The sequence below is a fragment of the Pleurodeles waltl genome, chromosome 11 (assembly GCF_031143425.1).
Source record: "Pleurodeles waltl isolate 20211129_DDA chromosome 11, aPleWal1.hap1.20221129, whole genome shotgun sequence".
In the NCBI taxonomy this organism is placed as follows: Eukaryota; Metazoa; Chordata; class Amphibia; order Caudata; family Salamandridae; genus Pleurodeles; species Pleurodeles waltl.
In genome coordinates, this window is record NC_090450.1 from 28,847,460 (window position 1) to 28,869,571 (window position 22,112).

General features: G+C 44.2%; 1 protein-coding gene across 2 annotated transcripts in view; it reads left to right on the forward strand.

Annotated features, from left to right (window-relative positions):
* Positions 1–13,774, forward strand: part of LOC138265292 (cytochrome P450 2J2-like) — a 177,360-nt gene extending 163,586 nt beyond the window's left edge. Inside the window, exon 9 of one of the 2 annotated variants that reach the window (XM_069212897.1) lies at positions 12,399–13,774. In XM_069212897.1, coding sequence (XP_069068998.1) covers positions 12,399–12,577 — 179 coding nt within the window. In that variant the 3' untranslated portion in view covers positions 12,578–13,774. The remainder of the gene's footprint in view (positions 1–12,398) is intronic. The other variant, XM_069212898.1, reaches the window with a different exon arrangement.
* Positions 13,775–22,112: the final 8,338 nt, after the last annotated feature.

Sequence of the window (22,112 nt, forward strand, 5' to 3'; positions counted from 1 at the left end):
ACCATCGAGAGGAGGGCCGTCTCCGTACTATGACCCGCGCGGAACCCGTTCTGGGTAGGATCAAGAATGTTAAACCTACCAAGGTGGTCTGTAAGAGTGGCATTCACATGGGCCTCTGCTATTTTCGTGGCCCAAGGAAGAAGGGAGATAGGGCGGTAGCTTTCACGTTTAAGGGGGTCAAGGGTCGCCTTCTTCAGAATTGGCGTAACTACTGCCTGCTTCCATCTAACGGGAACCACTCCAGAAGAAAGAGACAGGTTGATCAAGGACAGTACCGGGGAGCGGCAAACTGGTGCCAGAGTCTTAAGTTGGGCCGGTTTCAACGGGTCAGCCGGAGAGCCAGACTTAATTTTGCCGCTGAGACAGTCAAACATCTCCAGAGATAAGGGGGGTAAGATGGAAAGACATTCCCCCTCACCTAAGGTGCGACCAACCTGCTCTAGCATCAGGGAACCCGTTGGGAAAGTGCGATAGATGGCTTGCACTTTTTCATGAAAGAAAGAGGCCAAACCCTCACAATGTGAATCCGAGCATATTTCCCCTGCAATTACTCTCTTCGCCATCAGGTCCTTTAATACTTTAAAAATAAGTTTCGATGGATTGGTAGAATTCTGAAACTGTTGAGCATAAAAGGAGGCACAAGTTTGACACACTGCCCTGTGATAAATCTTGATTTTAGCAAGATAACATATTTTCAGATCAGAGTCATATGACTTCCTCCATAATCTTTCGGCCTGTCTACAGACCCTCTTAAGAGATGCCAAGGAAGTGTCATACCAAGGGCTCGGCTCCTTCCGGTGACACTTAGACCAACACATAGGAATCAGAGAATCGAGGGCACCAGAAATCCACTCACAGAAGGAGTCGTATCCACAATCGACCTCGGTGAGCGGACCTAAAGGAGTCTTCTCGAGCTGATGATAAAAATCCTCCAGACTTAATTTGTTCCAGTGTCGTTTAAGAACAAATCTATCCTGAGATACAAAATGAGAGTCAGACAGAGAGCATGCCATTTTCACCAGCATGTGGTCTGTCCAGACCAACTGAGAGGAACCAAGAACTCTGAGACCTTCTAAATTTGTGAAGAACGGGTCAAGAATATGACCACCTTTATGTGTGGGGAAGGTAATCATCTGCGAGAGCTGTAAAGCCTCAAGATCCGCCAAAAAGCTCCTAATAGTAGGTAAGGAAGGACAGTCCAAATGGAGATTAAGATCTCCCACAACATTAAAATTTGCGCATCCTAGTGCCTCTATGCTAATATACTCAGGAAGAGCAGCCCTAAAAACAGAATCACAGCCCGGAGGCCGGTAAATTAATAACCCAGAGAAGGTAAACTGATGACTAAACGCTATTTTAAATAGGGCACCCTCACACCCCAAAAGTTCAGCGGCTTTCCACTGACAGGGATAACACCGTTTGGTGACCATCGCAATACCTCCACCTCTAGTCGTACGATTTAAAGTAAAAATAGCATATTCTGGGGGAAAAGCTAAGTTAGTTATCGAGGAGTCAGAGTCCTGGAGCCACGTTTCCGTCAGAAAAAGCACATCCGGCGAACCATCAGCAAGAAGGTCGTAAATCTCCTGATAGTGCTTTACCACAGATCTGACGTTTAAGCTCCAGATACTCAAGTCCCGTTGTCCTATCCTCTTTACAGCAGGCCCTAAGGAGCGTATAAGGGAGGGGGGTTCCAATGACCATACACCGCACCTACAGTGATATGGGCCACACAACGGGCCTACAGGCGAACACTCGCAACGTGTACCTTGACCCCGAAGGGCCAGTAAATCTGACCTACTATAGGTTCTCAAACGAACAGTCATGATTACCCGGTGAAACAATGATCCCCTAGGAGAAGCAGGGAGGAGTGAGATGGCCCTTGCTCTTCTTCTGGAGCTGGGACAAGATGCCTCCTCCTCTACTACAACATTAGGACATTAAGAATGGGAAAAAAGCGAAGAACCTAAGTTGACGCACTAGTGGGACTTTTACAAGCTGACCAGGCTAAGCTCAGACACAGGGTGGAGGTGAACAAATCTATTGTGGCAGGGATGCAGCCCTCACTGGTAGAGATGCAATCCCATATTAAAGCACTCCAATCTGAATTTTCACATCTCCATGACACTTCAGAGGATGTGGAGGTCCATTTGCACCATAACAACATTCAAGTAGTGGGCCTCCTGGAGGGGGCTGAAGGGCCCAACATGGAACTTTTCCATGAGGACTGACTTCTGCAGATGGTGTTGGGCAGCAAACATCCACCTTATTTTCTGTGGAGAGTGCCCACCGGGTCCCGGGCAGGTCTCCCCCTCCAGGTTCACCGCCTCAGCTAGTGGTGGCATGCCTTTTTAATTACAGGGACCACGACCACAACCTAGAAGTTGCAAGGTTTGAGAGCCCTTGACGGGTCACTGGTAGGGCAGGGAACATCTATCCAGATTACACAACAGACGTACAAAGGTTCAGGAGCCCCTTCATGCCAATTAAGCAACAGCTACGTGAATTGGGTCTCAAGTACTCTCTAATGATCTGCGCCAAGCTGCAGGTTGTGGACGGCACTATCATACTTTTTTTCAGGTCACCTGCAGATGCTTGGGAGTGGTTCAAGTCCAAAGGGATGTCTTTGACCCCCCAAAATACCCAGCTGGAGGGAGGCAAGAGATGCACACACACAAGTAAATGCTCAGGTAGGCCATCCAGGAGCATACCCATGAATGAGCAGGCAGCATGTGAGGGTGCTGAAGTGGTGGTGGAATTGGAGTTGTGGTGCAGCCTGTCACCATCATCGACTGACAGGGTGCCACCTGCCTGGAAAGTTAACTGGCACTCAACATAGAAAATCATGATCTAACCTCACTCCATTGACACCATAGCAATTGCTTTGACCACTGGTACAGTATGCTCCCTCCTAGCTCCAATTCTTCTGCTGTACAGGGGCTAGAATTGTGGCCCTCTTTTCCCGGGGTAGGGCACCGATTGAACTCTGATATGGGCTTGACCTCCATACACTGCTAATTTGTTTCTCTCTACTGCTGAGACCCCCAGCCCAAGCCTGAAAAGAAATATTTTATTTGAACCATAGTTATGGTTCATAATTGATTGCAGGTTACTAGTTCTAACCCTGATGAGGGAATAGGAGTTGGGGATTTTATGTTGAGTCTTAGCCCTATGGAGCAGCATTATCTAACTACATGTCTCAGCTGTGGGAAGTGGCTGTTTTGAATTGGGGAATGCCAACTGATGGGGGCATTAAGTGGTGGCTCTGGGACATAGCAACATGCAACAAACCCACACACACATCTGTCTGCATATAACATTATAAATTGGAACCTCCAGCGGTGCCACTTGATATATTCCTACCTGAAGCGTGGACAGGCTCACATCGCCTACTTAGGGGAAATACAAAAAATTGCCACATAGCTTTATAAATTGCAGGCGAGATGGAGAAGCCAAATAGCTGGCACTACATGTTCTGGATACGCCCTCATTTTGGTGGATCCTGGGGTACTGCTGAAGGCAGACCATATGTTGTGGTGGACTCCAAGGGCTGCTAGGTGATGGTGGAAGGGGCATTGGCTGTGACTCGATCACTATACTGAGAAATCAGCAACAGTTTTAATGAGTCTCAACCCTACAATGATACACGACCTAACAGCACTAGTATATGGGTGGGGACCTTAATGCTGTGCAAGACATCGCTTTGGAGAGGTTATTCCCTTTCTTAAAAAGAATGCTAGCAACGGTGAATGGCTTAAGATATTGGTTAACACATGAGCAAATGCAGAATATTTGCCACTCTCTGTCTCCAATTACACATCAAAGTTTTCTGCCACACCCCATGGCTCCCCAGGTTGGGGCCACTGAGTACCTGGACCCCCACAGTGTCTGATCACAGCCTCCTCAAAATGTCATCACAATGAGTAGGAAGGCTGACACTGGTACCCACCTAGAAATTGTATACTCCAGCATTGCAGGACAGGGTTTTTAGTGATACCTTGGACATGTACATCATTAACTACTTCACCCAAAATAAAGGCATACCACTGGTGATGGGATTGAATGGAATGCCTTTAAGATGGTCACATGGGGCTTGTGCATCAAAATTTCATACGGGGTAAAACACATACTGTGGTCTTGAATAGTGGAGCTTGAACGTGACATAAGGGTGGCTGATGGGGAGGGTGGCGATAGTTAAATTGGTGTTGCTGCCTCAGTTACTGTATTATTTTGCAGCCCTTCCAGGTAACCTTCCCCAGTCCCTCTTTAAAGAAATAGACTCTGTCCTTTCCAATCTGATCTAGGAGTCCGGCAACAAAAGGGTGGAGCTTCATAAAATATAAGCCCTACTGAAAATGTTGGGCTAGGAGCCCCAAACTTTAATCTTTACTATATGGCAGCCCAGTTGCAGTGGTCAGTGCACTGGCTTTCAGACCCTCCTAATCCTGAACCAGCGTTTGACAAGTGGGACCTAGGGGACTAAAAAATAATAAGCTCATTGATAGATCCTCAGGCAGTGGCCCTGCACCCCAAGCAGTTGACCACGACTGCCAAATGCTGCTGAAACAGATATGTCCAGCTCAATCACTGCCATCTGCCCTACTCACCAAACCTCCCAATATGTGCCTGCCAACTCTCTGCAGAGTGGCTTCATACCGTAATATCAGATCATAGAGGCACTCTGGCCTTACTGTGCTGGGAGACCTCTATGCACATAAAACTCGTCTATGGAACTTCAAGAAAACATGCAACCTTGTAGAGTGTCAATTTCTGTTATACTGTATGCTTTTGGTCCCTATAGGGTGCCTCTGAAAGCCGAGAGCCGGACCCCTCTAGGCACCTGCAGGCTGTGTTCACTGGGCCTGGGCAGAACTCATGAAGTTTAACTCCATGGTTACTAAACAACTCCACAGAACTCCTCGAACAGGTGAAAGTAGGCACGTTACACTGCTTCTGCTGTGATTTAGTGCTAGGACCTCGTTCTTCACTGAAAAAATAAGCGAACAGCACTGCATGGTGTACCAGAATGTGCTGCTGCTTAAGTTAATTTTGCTACTGCTCAAGCAGATTTTCTGCTCAAGTGGCAGCTTTCTGACCCGGAACAGTCACAACCTTCCACAACAAAATGTGGCCAGTGGAGCGGAATATTTTGCCCACCCCTACTGCTTACTGTGTTGTACAGGTACTACTAGGCACATATATTGTGAGCTTCTCCATGCTCAGAGACTAATTGGGGACAGCAACGGGACAGGAACTCACAAACAGACAGTGGACCATGGTGCCTAAGCAGGTACGCAAAGTGTCTAGAAAACCTTGGTTGATGTTCACTCAATTTAACTACCTGCACTGGACTAACTTAACATATGTTTGTATTCCCCCACATGTTTCTGACCATGGCCCATGGGTGCCCCCATTGCCCTGCCTTAAAGTCACACTTCTACAATGTGGTGTGGACCTGCCACATTGTTGGGTGCTTCTGGGAGATGGTAGCAGGGACACTATTGGACATTACAGAATGGGTAGTACCTGCTGATCCTTTGCAGTGCATACTGGGTATCACCACAAGCCAGTGCGAAAGCAAGTACATCTTAAGCTTTATAGAGCGAGCAGATGTGTTGGTGCATAACACAACTTTGCCATGGCCTGGAAGCCTTTGGATGCCCCACCTATAGATTTGTAAATGGAAGACGGCTGAAGTCATGACGTGGCTCTCATTTGTAAAGAATGGGGGGACCCCCCCACAATGGGATGTCTGGGACAGGTACAAAGAAGAGTTGGCAGCCTAGATGGATGATGGACCCCCCCATGATAGACACCTTACCTACCTGATTCCACAGAGTATATATGGCACAGGCTAAGAACCCCACATCCACACGCGGCACAGGCAGGTTGTGTCTCCTGTGACTCCTGCAGCCCGTTGTCCTCAGGCCCCCTTCCCTCATTCAACTCCTGAGCTGCGTGTCCATGGCAGCGAAGTCATCATCCTCACAAGGGCCATCATATCATAGCCCCTAGCTTCCTCAATTAGCTGGGAAGTGTGTTGATGTAATTATGTTTTATTGCTAGCCCCCCAGAGAATGTTAGGCTGTTTCCACAGAAACATGGTTTTAAAGTTTAAGCCCCTGCTGGATATTTTTTCTGCTCTTCACACACTGTCATTGGGTTCTGAATAATGGACAGAAGTGAATACTAGATTCACAATGGGAGGGCATGGGTTGAACAGGGGACGAAAACAACCGGCGCAAGCATGTAGTATTGCTATGATTATGTTGAAGTACTAATGTCACCCCTAGGCTCTATGCTGATAGTGCAATCTAGTTGGCTCGGCCCCTATGCATTGCTTCTTCATCTTGCTAGTTTTGTGCTTCTGTTAAAAAGTCAGTAAAGAACAACTTGGAAAAAAACTTCTCGCTAAAAGAGCTCTTTGGGTAGGATTTTTCCCAACTTACTCGTGGCACTAACTGCTATTTTCTTGGTTCAAAATGCACCCTGGCATCTAAAATGGACACAAAGATACATTTGTGCAGTAAGAAAGCGGTAAGGCCGCTACTGTTAGGAAAAGGAAAACAAAATAGAACCCCTCACCAGGACTCACCTAACTGCCAACAAACATTTATGGCACCTAAAGATCTGCACTTGGATTATTCTGTCACCCCATACTATGGAGGCTCTAATACTCACCCTAGCCCGTAACACTAACAGGATAAATTTCCCTGGAAATGATACATCAGAGTATTATGGAGCATCGGGAGGAGACAAAGGCCGAAAGTCATATAACAAAGTTAGCCTGCCGCAAAATGCAGGGGCCCATTCACTGGGTGGAAAAAACATACTCTGAATTTGCTGCACATATGGGGGAGGCTGGGGTTCAAATCTCTAAACTGCAGGATGACACTGTCATGCAAAGAGAGACTGGTGACTTGTTGAAAGCCCAGTTGGACAATACCTAGTGGAAACTGGTGGATCTTGAGGATAGACTCAGACGGAATAACCTTCAAGTGCTTGGTGGTACAGAAGGGGTGGAAGGAGCAGACCCTCAAAGATTTATGGTGAATCTGATGAAAGGAAGCGTCCCCAGATCTAGCTCAATGGGACTGGGATAAAGAAATTCAGAGGACCCACTGATTCCCCTATAAAATAAAAAACAAATTGGATGAAGATGGTGCAAAACCCAGGGCAATATTTATCTGTCGGAACAACTTCCAGGCAAGACAAGCTCTGTATGATCTTGCCCATCGAGGTCATAAACGTACAGCTAAGGGGTGTGTCTTTTCGTTAGACAGGATTTCTGTCATGCAACCATGGAGAAAAGATGGAGACTCCACCAAATAATCTTGCCTTTACAGAACAAGGGGGCTCAGGTCTTTTTGATGAATCCTGCTAAGTTGAAAGTGGTTATTAATGACAGAATTCTCTATTTTCTTTTCTGAAGTGAAGGCCAAGGACTTCCTGGTCTCAGTCTGATAGTAGGCACTCTTGATGAACGATGGGCTTTGTGGGTTTTGTCATCTGTCTACACGCACTAGGATACTAGAGTATGGTGCTTTTTGAGGACAAGGGGTCTGTGTTTTTGAGATAGGTTGTTTTGTTATTAATAAGGTATAGGATATGGGGTCAGGGGGAGGGGAGCACAAATTCATCATGGAATGGACCTGTTGAGTCCTGTGTCCTCTAAGAGGTGGTGGAAGGGGGTGCTAGTAGCGTTGGAAGTGGGACAGAGTGTGGGGAGGCGGTGATGTAGGAAGAGTGTGTGGGGTTTGGAGGGAGCTTGGGGAGGAAGGGATACCTGGGGGTAAGCTTTGGTTAAGAAAGGGGAAAGGCAAAAGGCAAATGTGTGTGTATGGGCAAGGTAGGTTAACCATGATCTTAGGAAGACTATCTAGCAAAAGACAAAGGATGATAAACCTTTGGGACAATCAAGTAAGGATAAGGCAGAGGGGCTGACAGATAGCCAGAAGCAATTTCATGAGGTATAAGTTAAGAATATGCTCCATAAATATATGCAGTCTGAATAACCCCCTAAAAAGAAAGAAGTGGGCCTAAAATCAATGCAATCTAATATTGTTTGCTTTCAAGAGACTCAGATCCCTTGGGGAAGTCAGGACATGCTGAAAGAGCTAGGGCGGACACTTTTAGCCTGCACGCAGCAGATGGTGACAATACAGGGTGGTGGCAGTCATGGTTAGAAGCTCTATTGGTACATCAGGTTGCTTCCTGGCACATAAAGGGGGTCACTGGGTCACCCTATAATGTAATTTTGGGGGGACAAGTTCAATCTCTCCAGCATCTATGGATTCAATTTTGATGAGGCTGAAACACACAGGCCAATATTTATACTTTTTTAGCGCCGCATTTGCTTAATTTTTTTATGCAAAAGCGGTGCAAACTTACAAAATACAATTGTATTTTGTAAGTTTGCACGGCTTTTGTGCCAAAAAGTTACGCAAATGCGGAGCTAAATAACTATAAATATGGGCCTCAATGCTTTAAATCTGGAATTATCTGCATGCCCACCTCCATTAGTAATTTGTGGAGATTGCAATATTCACCTTGAGGTTAATAAGGGTCTAAATAACTTCAATTGCTATCAAGGACTAAAACCCAAGGTGCTCAGGGCTTTAAAGGAACTGATAAAGGATCATGCTCTTATTGACGTCTGGGAAAAACTTAAAGCGCCGGATTGTGGCCATACATATTATTCCTCTCCTCACAATAAACTAGTTTGCCTTGATTATAATTTTTTTTATTCTTTAGCCTTTGAAAAGGAGATAGAACTTTCCCCCAAAATCTTAGCGAAACATAACCCATTAATCTTGGTTGTACCAATAACTGGATTTTCCAGGCTCCGTCGAACCTGACATTTGATAAAAAGCTACTAGCTGAGCCTGCTTATTTAGACCATATGCATATCTGGTTAAAACAATTTTTAGAGGTTAATAGAGACACCGCCGTGCCGGGAATGGTGTGGGATGCTTTAAAAGCAGGGGTCAGAGGAGAGACGCTGAGTGTTGGCTTTCATTTGCATAAGGTGAAAGAGCCAGCCTGTATCAACAGCTCAGGCAGGCTGAGGGTAAATTGATCCAAAGCATAAGGAAAGGGGAAAAGGCTAGCACAACTCAAGCTGGGATATTGGTGTTCAAAGCTAAGGTTAATTAGCATCTCAGCAATGCATCAGCAGTTAAATATCAGATGTTCAAGGCTCAATGTTATGAATATGGGGAATCTACTCGTAAAGTTTTGGCTAGACGAATAAGGCAAGGTGTGGCAGATATAGAGACATAGCGGCTATTAAGGATTCTAATGGATGTATGCTGGAAAAACCAGAGGAGATCTTAAAAGTGTTCAGAGATTTCTATGAGGAGTTATACTCTGGCAATCAAGAACAAGCAGTTGGCAACTACAGAGAAGCCCGAACTTCTAGGGTGGTTAAAATCAGCTAGGCTTAGTCAAGTAGAGCAAAATCTATTGGAGACTCCAATCTCATTAGAAGAAATATATGAAACTATGAATTCTTTGGCTACAGGTAAAGGCATTTTTTTTAAGAACTGAGGAATGATTTGTTATCAACTTTCTTAACGGCTCAGCAGGGCCAGCCTCCATCATCTTGGGAAGCAGCCAGTATAGTAGCCTTTAAGAAAAAGGATAAGCCTTCTTGTTCCCTGGAACCGTACAGACCAATATCACTGTTTAACTGTGATGGGAAAATATATTCTAGGATCTTAGCTAGCAGGTTGGCAGGGGTTATCTCTCCATTAGTATGCATTATTGTATGAGCCAGGGGGGTTAGATTATATCATTGCCTGTTTATGCAGTTCTCATCTAATTGACGTTGGGTCAACCTTGGCCTTTCTTATCCTGCTTATCGATGATCATGATTTTGGTTTGTTTCTCCCGTAGTGTCGTTGTAAATTATGAATACGTGCTTAAAGATGTAAGATGGCCTTGCCAAAAAAATAATATATATTAAAAATAAAAGAAATAGTGCTAAATGCAGCAGAACACGAACCCTGAGTAATGCTAGCATGCATTTTTGGTCTAAGAAATAGTGCTAAATGGAGCACATTATGAATGGCAAGCGTGCGTAGGCACACGTTTGCTAAGTGTGCTCTCGCTTTAGGCTTTTTCCCCCGAATTACATGAGCAGTAGCAATTGCATAATTATTGGTAATTCTGAGTCAAGAAATAATGCAGCACTACTGAAATTACTACAATTACTCTAGCGTAATTGAAATTCTTCCCAGGCCCAGTAGTTACGATTCCATTCTCTGGTTTTCATTGAGTGATAATTCTCTCAGTTAGGTGACGTGAAAGCCTTTGAAGAGTGAGACAACAACTTATCCCTCAAATTAAATGAATGATAGGTATAGCAATTGTCTGACTCATCAATAAGTCAAGTCTCCTAGAGAATTATGATTTTTTTAATGAAGGATGCCAACATGGTCAGCAATATTTCCCCAACATTCCAGATTTCAAAAGTTAGAAAGTGGTTTAAAGCAATCAGCTCAATTTCATAAGTATGAGTGATAAGAGCTTCAGAATATCAACGCTATATTCAGTGTACTACTGTTTTTCTAGATGTGTTATAGAAACACATCCTGGCTGGGTCCTGGCTGGGTATTCACCTTTATTAGAACATGCCATCCATGGACAGAATTCTCACAGTGAAGGTTCTAATTGGTGAAAAAATGTTGTGTTTTACAACTCTAAAGTAATAATGGTGTACCAACCAATTAAAATGTGACTAAAGACTGATGACAAATCACAAAGCCTTACAACTGACAATTTAATTTCTTTAGGAAAAAATCACAGTTCATTTAAGAGTGTTTTAAACTATGTCTTCAGACGAGTGTCCTAAACCCCTGTTACATCCAGGAAGCATCTTCTACCTGTTTTAATGAATGTTCTAGATGGTACTATCATTCTAAGCAGTGTTCCTCAATGTAGATATGGGTTCTCATCCTCTTCTCTGGACACAAAGTATAGGTGGAAGACAATTATCCAATCAGAATATTTTCTAGAAAGTTAATTTCTGTTATCTGAAGTGTGATCATTTTTGTGTCCTATTATATCTGATCCCCAAATCCTAAGCACCTTGAGATATGATACGTCACTATTCCAGCCCAGCTACTCTTAGAAAGTAAAGTGATTTAAGCAAGTCTTAGCTAGCCTTGTGTTTTGCTTTACTGCAGACTAAGAAGAAATACACAAATACTGCAAGGAATTTCTGATATGCAACCCTCTCAGTCCTAGAAACACATTTATCAAGGCACTTTGCAAGGTTTGAATAAAAAGGTCAATTATGTACATCACGGGTGCACATTTGAAGAAAGTCACTGCAGTGAAAAAAAAGTTTACTGTTTTACTTTAAACTGAGAGGAAACATGAATAAAAGGAGTTCCACCAATGCAGAGCTCTGAGTCTGATTAATAAATTAATTAAAGCACTGTTTCAGGTTCGAATAGAGGAAGCATGTAGGTCAAATGCAGCAACACGAATACACTTCCAAAAATAATCACAGCAGTAGAATATTAATGCAGATAAATATAAACAATGACAATACACTACCTTAATCATGGATTATATATCTGCATATACAGTGATTATATATTCATGCAAAATCCAAAGATAGAAATAATAATCAAAAAGAATTCATCACCATGTGCTTGCTTGCTTCATCTCCTTGCCAGCAACAGGCCATGAACCCAGTCAACCGTGAAGAGAGAACTACCCTCAAGGGAGAGTGGCGGGCACAGGTGTCCCCATCTCAACCAGAGATCAATATTTCCACAGCCGTCTAACTTCCTCCTCTGATATACTTAAAACAAGCCAGTCAGGAGAATTCTAGAAATCCTCCTACCATCCGCTGGCCAATATAGCTTGTTTTTGAGAAGGGCACGTTGTAGACTGGCCACATCCCAAGGTGCTCTTCCAAGACCAAACCATTTCTTACCGTACCATAAACATCATCCTGGTACATCCTTATCTAACTCATACCCTGCAATGTTATGTTCTAGCCCTTGGTGAGACGAATCACGATAAGTGACTACAAGAGCGAAAAACACATTGCATAACTTGTGCGCTGAAAAATACCTGCACCTCCATCGTGACGGTTGCTGCAGCTAAGTTACGCATAAAATGGAGTCTGTAATCAGAACAGAGCTGGTGGTCACCAATGTGACAGTGAAGAAAGCTAAGCTAAGCACAAAAGGGAGTCAGTAGTCAAGATGGAGCAGTGGTTAAATACAGATGTCATCACACCTTGGTAAACAAAGTACACAAAATACTCTGCATAGGCTTCAAGAATTGGAGAACTGGTCTGACAGTCCTTTGCATATTGCTTAATTGTATCATTGTCTCTTTGATTAAAACAAGTGATCTTAGCTCTGGTGTTTTTGCAGGACACCGCGTGTGTTTGGGGGAACTGATGGCCAGGACTGTGCTCTTCATCTTCTTTGCCAGCCTCTTCCGCACCTTGACATTCCGGCTTCCTGAAGGGGTGAAAGAAGTCAACATGGGCACCATTCTAGGAGCTACATTGCAGCCGCACCCATTTGAGATCTGTGCCATATCCCGCTAGGCAAGAGCCCTCGTTTTTGGCAAAATTTCAGAAGAGTGCATAGACAATCATAAGGTTAATCCCAATCCATGGACCTCTTAACTTTCTGAAGTGGTTTCTCTAATCAGCCCACAAGTACATTTAATCACAGTATAACAATTTTCAAAGTTTAATTAAAGGAAACAAATTCCCTTGATGTGTGAATGTGTTATAGAATTTCTTTTCTCATTTTCAGATCACTTTGCAAAATGTCGAAACTGTAAAAAACAACTATTCATCTCAAGGAGAGCATAACAATTTAATATTATTCTGTGTTTTGTGCTGTTTGTACCAAATGACATGACAGGCTCCCCAGATAGGATTCAATAGATGCAGTTTTGGGAAGGTTTCTTGAAAAACCTCCTTGATGTTATCATTTTCTGAACTCCCCTCCCCCCTAAAGCACCATAATGAGAAAACCTCAGGCTACAAAATCTGAAGGATGAGAGTTCTTCTCAAACCTGAAACAGTCTATTGGGCAGGATGTATTCAACTGTCTTCCTTTAGGGAGGTGTGAGAAAGTGGAATTACTTTTTGATTAACTTAAGTCCATGTATTGCAAAAGTGGCAATGCTCATGCTTATCTTAACATGCCCTAAGACTTTGCATTACTGTATATTTATTAGTAAATTATATGCATCTCCGATGCCCCACAGCCATTTTATATGCTGCTCTACAATCGCTCAACTTTCATGCCCTGTGTAGTAAGTCTAGCCTTGTTCTGATGACTGGCACCATGAAGCAATGATTTTAGGGAACAATGAAGTCAACTCTTCTCTGTGGCTCCGGTGTCAGCTCGTCAAGGTATTCTCAGTTTGTTTCTTGTAAAACATCTTTGCACCTGTCCATTAATTAGTATCAATTAATTGCAGTCCTGACAATGTTTTCTAGCATTCATTCACTTGTTCTGGGGAAAATCTGTGCATGCATAATCACTGAGTATGTAGATTGTAGCATTATATGCACCATCTTGGGAGAGGAAGCTCTGGTCCATTGGAACAGCAATCGCTGTGCATTATTTAGTTTGCATATTTGCAATTTCTTTTACATTAAATTCATATTAGAATGTTTGTGCTATCCTGAGGGTTGTGTTTTCTTTCATAGGGTGATTGGCTCATGACACTCTTTATATCAGCCCTGAATTAGGTGCTATATTGTGCTTGTTTATTTGTGTGACTTAAATAACCAAAAAATGTTTACATGCTCTGTCTGTGGAATATTTTACATTGAAGTGTGCTTGAGTCAGGCAGCGTTGCATTTCACGTGGTAGAGTCTGGTGAGCGAGATGTATCTCCGGGTCAGGTCTGGATACCCTGGGAAGCCATTATAACGTATTTATGATCTTTACACGTCATTCTGAGCGCACCCCCAACGTCTCTAATATTTCTATATATTTGCATTTTGCTGCTGCATTTGACTGGGTTGTCACAGGGCAGCTTTGTAATCTAGTTTTCCTTTACAAGAGCACATGCTTTCTTAGGCGCTGAAGAACGGACTACAACATTGGAGGGTTATAGAAAAAAAGCATCAGGAAAGCCATAAAGGTCTGGCCTTGGCAAGCTGTGCGGCATTTAACTTTTTTATTGCAAGTATTGTCAGAAGAAGAAAAAAAGTTAAATGTACCTCCTACATTTATGCATTAAAAAGTTTAAATTTGAATACCATTCACTGATGGGTCCATTTTGCCGAAAGTCCAGACAGCATAGATAACAGAAGTTTATAGTTAATCTTTGTTATAAATAAAGGTAAACAGCACACTTTAAACCTGCTATTTTTAGGCAGAAGTGCATAATGTGAACAGGCTTCACGCAGTCATTCAAAGTGAAGGGAGGCAATGTGAAAAGTGGGATGTCCCATTCTGCAATGTAGCAGCTTATTTATACTCCATTTGGCTGAATGTGCATAATTCTTTTTACGCAAATTCGGTGCAAAACTAACTCCATATTTATATTTTGACATTAGATATGTCTAACGTCAAACTATGGGAGTTTGCACCATTTTTTAGATGCGTGAACCTACCTTGCGTCAATGAGATGTAAGGTAGGCGTTTCAATCTAAAAAATGGTGCTAACCCCATAGCCCCATATTTATCACTTGTGCTAAAATGACGCACTGGTGGGAGGAGGGGCTAAATAATGGTGCAAGACTTGCATTCGGGGGTCCAACTTGAGGCCCCCCGCATGGCACAGGGTCCAATGGCCATGCCCAGGGGACACTGGTCCCCTGAGCTGGCCACTGGAGTGGTGGGCATGACTCCTGTCTTTTATAAGACTGGAGTCATGTGGTATGGATGGTTTTGCATTAGAAAATGTTAGGTTGGTTAGAGGTAATTTGTTTTGCCTGCAACCACCCTAACATAATTTTTTGGTGCAAAACCGCCTTCACCCATAATGCCACCCCACCCAGCTAATGTCATTTTTTTAATGGTAGCCAACCCTTTGCACCAGCGTGCACCATTCTATAAATATGGTGCCCGGCTGGCACTCAGGAATGGTGCAAGCTGGTACTAAACGTTTTGATGCAAAGCTGCATCACTGCAGTCTTGCATCAAAAAGTATAAATATGCCCTGTAAAGTGCTATGGTGTATGGCAGTGGTTCCCAACCTGTGGTCCGGGGACCCCTGGGGGTCCGCAAAGCCTTCTCAGGGGGTCCGCGAGTGCCTAGAAAATTAACAAATATGAACAAATATTGAAAAATTGGGTCCCCAGCTTCCAGTAATGACACAGACGGGGGTCCCTGGATTCCGATGATTCAGTGGGGGTCCCTGGGTTCCATCAATGCTAAAGTGGGGGTCCACAAAAGTCAAAAGGTTGGGAACCACTGGTGTATGGAAGGAAAATGTGATTGACAATTTAACAAACCAATGGTCAAAGTCCTCTCACCCATTGCCTCTCTACGTATATATATATCAACACTGGATATCACTTTTCATATTACACAAAATCTACTGGGTTCAACTGTTGACTGTTCCCCACAGGCTATCGGAGGGAAGAATGGCTCAGATAAACCTTGAGTAAGAGTGAGATGTTGTTAAGCCTAGAACTAACTTCTGGAATGACTAGTGGGTTCTAGGCACATGGGCTGGCCTTGTTGGCTCCCACGCATGTTAATCAAAGGAGCTTGAGCTGCACATCAGTGATGAGACACAAGATGTTTGTAATAAGTATTGGGCTTGTGGTATGCTATAGAGGAGAAAGGCAATCTGCTTCGTTGACTACTTTGATTTGAAACAAAAGAACACAAAAAGATTGTAAATACTTAGGTAAAACTGATCACTCATTTTTTTTAGTGCTGTGCACCTTATTTAAAGAATGCTCAAGGGAAACAAGAACGCTGGGGCTCTAGTCCGATCCTTTAATGGAAACATTGTGAAATCCCTTGTAATGACTAACATTTAATGTCCTGGCTAGTTTAATATCCTTATCAATACATACAAAAGCTTATGTAAGAAGAAAACCCTTAAAATTGGTTTTCAGCAGCTGTAATGTCCCAGCTGACAACCAAAGTAAACAAAGACAGAAAGACCATGCTAAAATGAATACAGGTTATTTCATATAAAGTTCTACTTAAGAATCATATGCAGGCCTTTGCAGAATGAAGAGAGAGCTGTCATTTTTCTCTGGGAAATGTGGCAACCCTACCTCTGCTCTAGTCAGTTCTGGGCTGCCTCTTCCCCTCTAAGATGAGTAGTGCTCTGTCCAGGACGCTCTCTACGCTCTCTTTCAGGGGGCCCACTCACCCATGCAGTGCTTAATTTGTAAATAAAGAGGTGCTGGTGCTCAAAGCCCTTCTCTTAAACACGAGACTGCTGTAATTAAATCTGCCAGCACTGAATAACGAGGCAGCGTAATCCTGAAGCCATCTCGGGCCTCTTCAATCCATTTACGGCCACTCCCTGCCCCTTCAGCTCATCCTGCAACTTTCTACTTTCTCCCTTTCATGACGCTTTTTAGTTTTTTCTTCTTCCGTTTTTCCCATATGTCTTTTGCTTGCAGCAAATGCTTGAGGCATAAGAATAAGCCCAGCCCTCACAAATAACTGCCGGTGCTCAGCACAGGAAACAACAAGCACAAATTAAGCACTGCACTCATGTAAGGTAACTGGCAAGCTCGGACTGAAGAGAAATCAATATTTTATTTTGTTTCTTTTCAGTCCTGGGTCAGCCCGGTGTCAGCTTGGAGCATGTTGCACACTGCAGAGAGACACCCTGCATAGACAAGCTGAGGGGGTCCTTCATGTAGAGAGGACTGGGGCCCCCCCTGTGCCGCAGGAACAGCGGGTGTGTCTGTTACGCTCCTGCACTAACTGTATGTCAAATAAAGGGGGATGCCTTACAAATGTTTTGCAGCTTTTTACCAAAAACAGGCCGATAATACAGATCAGGCCATGTGCATCAAAAAGGATGAGTTCCCTAAGCATTTAACTACAAGAAATGAGAAGTTTACACAGGAAAATACACACCTTAAAAATCCAAAATGGACAAGATTAAAGTAGAAAGCTTGAAGGTTAATTTGATATTCCAAATCATTATAGATGGCAAAAATAGTCAGTTCAAATCATTAATAAATGCTCAAAATGTAAATGCAAGAGAATAGCATAAGGTAACAGAGGCTGAGCCCAGATCAAGTTAAATAGCTAACACCCCATATAGTCCAGCAATAATATAATGACTTAGCAAGAAGTCAGGCATGAAATCTTCACATTTTAATAGCAGGGGCAAATACTGAAAAAGAAACTCTAAATATTGAGTTAAAGATAGTGTCCTGACTTTTGCCCAAAAAACTATCAAACAGCAAAAAATGGCACATTTAAATCTACGTATACAACCGCCATTAGCCAGAGGAGATTACTCAGTAAAGATACATTCGAGCAGAGCAGAACTCCTTCCTCCACGACACCAGGAACACAAAAAGAACACATTATGAAGGCACCCTAAGGTTTGGATGCACATTAGTATTGCGCCAGGCCAGGGCCCTTGAGCCTGTACAATCCGGGCCGCATTGAGCCATCTCGGATGGGCAGAGGGCACTGATGATGGGAGACCAGCGGGGCCTGTAGAGAGTCACAGGAGGGGTGCTATAAAGCGGTCTGGTGAACCTCAGCGTGTGTGTCAATCAATCAATCAATCAAAGAAATTTGTAGAGTGCGCTACTCACCCCTGAGGGTCTCAAGGTGCTTGGGGGTAGGGGGGTTGGGAAGGTCACTGGTCGAACAGCCAAGTCTTGAGGTTCTTTCTGAAGACTAGTAGGTCTTTGGTTTTGCGAAGGTAGGTGGGGAGGAAGCTCCAGGTTTTGGGGGAGAGGTAGGAGAAAGACCTGCCTCCTGTGGTGGTGTGCAGGATACGGGGGACTGTGACTAGGGCGAGGTCGGCTGATCGGAGTTTGCGTGTGGGAGTGTGGAGTGACGGGTGTGACCTTCTACTACAGTGGCAGTCGATGCTGGAGAGCGTCTGCCCGGGCTGGAGCCACACGGCGATACTGAACACTCAGAGACTTCCGGTTCATGAGGCATTCTGCCAGTCCGCTCACGTGTGGGGGGAAAAGCAAGGGGTTCTAGATAGGAACCTGCCCGGCTGGCCTCCCTGGAAGGGGCAGCTCCCCCTCAACAGCATGCACTGAGACCCAGTGGTAGCTGGTCTGGGGGACCCACAGGTGAATGAACAGCAGCATAGGACACTTGCCATTGCAGATTTATGCAGATATGTGGAATCTGAGACAGCTTACTATTGGCTAAAGTCTCATAATTTTCCCCTCTTCTCCTTCTTAGACCTTGTCATGCACCAAGCTCAGGACAGAACACTGAGCACACTTCCCAGTACAATACAATGAATAGGGAAGTATGGTCTAACAATCGCACATCCAGAGCATACAATATCGGGGCGAGAGCGTGCATGTGCATAAATTACAGCACCTATCCCATGGACCTTTGAAAGTTGACTGAAACAAACTTAGTTAGCAATAATCCGATATTTTAAATTTCGAGAAGTGAATTTTACCCCACAATAAGCACCAGGGATCAGTGATTGAAGATTAGAAAAATGTATTACAAATTAAGAATTGGTTCAGTCAATATGTGTAGAGAAGCAGGAAATCCATAAATGAATGAGGCATGGAGGTAAAAATCCAATGTCTTTATTTACATCAATAATAATAATGTCACCAGTAATAATCCCAGGATGTTGTGATACCAGTTCCTTTCCCAGTATTCTATTATCCCCTCCTCGCATTCCAATCCCCGTGGACCGCACACAAGTCAGTCACCAAAAGCAGTCACCAAGAGCGCATGCAGATCGGACACTGACCAGTCAAAACTGTTCAGAGAATCAAAGGTAAAACTGTGCATTACGTCCATATGCTATTACAAACAACAGCATTCCCATTACAGTGTCCTCATGTACAATGTTATTACAACATTCACCATCTAACAATATGTATGTCAGAAGGATATTTAGAAGTACAGAATTATAAATGGCAAGCTGAGATGTTGTAAGAAGTTCTGTCTCAAAATTGCATAGGACTGAATAAATGCAACCACTGCAATACAGACTGAGAATTACAAATGCATGTTTGGTAAAGGAACTCCAATCTACCCTTCTAAGCATTAGAAGATAGTTGAAGTCTTAATAAAATCTCTAAATCCAAGAATGAGGAGGATTTCAGGAAAAAGTGTCTCAAGAGAATTTGGAAATGCGAAAAAGGGTTTAGCATAAATCTTAACACTTAGGAAGAATAAAAGAAGCAGAAGTCTGTACCTCTCTAAAGCCAAGGGAGTATCTTTTAAACTTTAATTAAAACATACAGAAGCTTCAGGAACCCACATTTCATTTTCCACATCACCTTGAGCCAATCAAATTATTCCTTCTGGTACCATTTGCAAAATCATCGAAGTTTCTCATCCCACAGATGTACAGATAGATACTGCAACCTCCTGTGTCTGGTACACGATGAATAGAAGTCTTCATCTGCTCATTAGGTCCCCGTATTCTCTGCCAAAATACCTATTCTTAGGCCTCACTATCCCTACGTATACGTTGAACAATACTTTTTCATTAACAATCTTGAGAAGGTACCTGCAAAGGAAAAATATTTACCAAGCAAACTGCATCTCAAAATTAGGGCCTTTAAACAGCTAAAGTATCCTGACTAAGGTGGAATTCAAAAACACAAATATATATGTGCCTTTACTGGTGCACACATAACTTTCAATATAAACACAACACATGAATAAAATGCGCATCTACTTACTAAAAACACTCAAGTATAAATGTGAAATGTGAATAGTGAATAAATGCTAAAATTTCAAATAAGCATTAGTATCTTCAATGATTACGTTCCATTAATGAACCTAAAATGCGTTATACACATAAATATCACTAGAACACACAGTAAGTATGATGTCAAATATAATGCATGTTTGTACATAAATGACGTGTAAAGGATGGAGTCTAAATTGCGCTGCTCTACTACCCCCTCTGAAGATGATGTAAGCCATCACAGTAACACACATATGAATCTTTATCAGGTCAAGTCAATATTTTGAAGTTTTTAATGTCTTTCGTCTGGTATTTTCCAGATCTTTCATATCATCATAAAATCTACACTGACTCTCCTCCATTTCCTCATGTTTCCCAGTTCTCTTCAGTCCCTTCAATTGTTGCTTTTCCCTCCATGCCCTTACATGTCTATATCCCTTGAATGTAATGAACAGGCATATTGCACAGATGACAATAATGATATGCTGTATCAATCAATCAATCAATCAATCATTTGTTAAGCGCACTACTCACCCGGTAGGGTCTCAAGGTGCTGGTGGGGTGCTACTGCTCGAATAGCCAGTTCTTGAGACGCTCCCTGAAGGTCAGAAGGTCCTGGGTCAGACGTAGGTTGTCAGGGAGTTCCAGGTCTTGGCGGCGAGGTGGGAGAAGGAGTTGCCACCTGTCGTGGTACGGTGGATGCAAGGTTGGCGGAGCGGAGCTGACGTGTCGGGACGTGGAAGTTGAGACGCTGGTTGAAGTAGGCAGGGCCAGTGTCATGGAGAGCTTTGTGAGCATGGATCAGGAGTTTGAAGATGATCCTTTTGTTGACGGGGAGCCAGTGGAGGTCTCTGAGGTGGGGTGAGATGGGTTTGTGGCGAGGGAGGTTGAGGATGAGTCGTGCTGAGGCGTCCGGAATGCGCTGAAGTTTTCTCTGGAGCTTGGCCGTTGTTCCAGCGTAGAGTGTGTTGCCGTAGTCCAGTATACTGCTAACGAGGGTGCGGGTGACCGTTCTTCTGGTTTCAATGGGGATCCATCTGAAGGTCTTGTGAAGCATGCAGAGGGTGTTGAAGCATGAGGATGAGATGGCTTTGACTTGCTGGGTCATAGTGAGCGATGCGTCCAGTATGAAGCCGAGGTTGCATGCGTGGGTGGTGAGATTTGGAGCGGCTCCTAGAGTGGCAGGCCACCAGGAGTCGTCCCATGCTGATTTGTTGGAGCTGAAGATGACGATCTCAGTCTTATCCGAGTTCAGTTTGAGGTGGCTTACGACCATCCCGTTGGCAATGGCGTAAAGTCGGTTGTGGAGGTTGTCCTTAGCTGTGGCGAGTCTCTTCGTGAGTGAGAGGATCAGTTGTATGTCATCCGCGTAGGAGACGATGTTAAGGCCATTTGACCGGATGATGTTTACGAGCGGTGCCATGTAGATGTTGAAAAGGGTCGGGCTGAGAGAGGATTCTTGTGGTACTCAGCAGATGGTCTTGGTGGCTTTTCACAGGAACGGAGAGAGGCGGACTCTCTGAGGTCTGCCGGAGAGGAAGGATGTGATCCAGTCCAGGGCCTTGTGGCGGATTCCAGCGATGTGGAGGCATGTGCAAAGTGTGTGGTGAGAGGCGGTGTCGAAGGCTGCCGCGAGGTCAAGGAGGATGAGAGCCACGGTTCCACCTTTATCGAGCAAGATCCTGATGTCGTCGGTAGCAGCAATGAGAGCGGTCTCGGTGCTGTGGTTCTTGCGGAAGCCGGATTGGGAGATGTTGAGGAGGCTGTTGTCTTCCAGGAAGCGTGATAGTTGACTGTTGACTATCTTCTTGATGACCTTCGCTGGGAAAGGGAGTAGGGAGATGGGTCAGTAATTCTTGAGGTCTTCGGGGTCGGTCCTGGGTTTTTTGAGCAGGGCGTTGAATTTGGCGTGTTTCCAGCTCTCTCCGGGAAGGTGGAGGTCTCGAAGGAGCTGTTGATGATGGTGCGGAGCTGAGGGGTGATGATTTGGCTGGCTTTATTGAAGACATGGTGAGGGCAGGGGTCGGCGGGTGATTCGGAGTTGATGGTGCTCATGGTCTTCCTCATCGTTGGTGTGGGTCCAGGCACTCAGGAGGTTGGTGTGGTTGGGTGCGTTGGGGTTGGCGTTGGCAACGGTGGTTGTGGGGATCGGAACTGCTGTGGATGTCCGTGATCTTGCGGTGAAAAAAGGTGGCGGGGGAGTCGCAGAGGTCTTGCGAGCAGGGGGGTCGGCGGCGCAGGACTTGGGGTTGATGAGTTCTTTG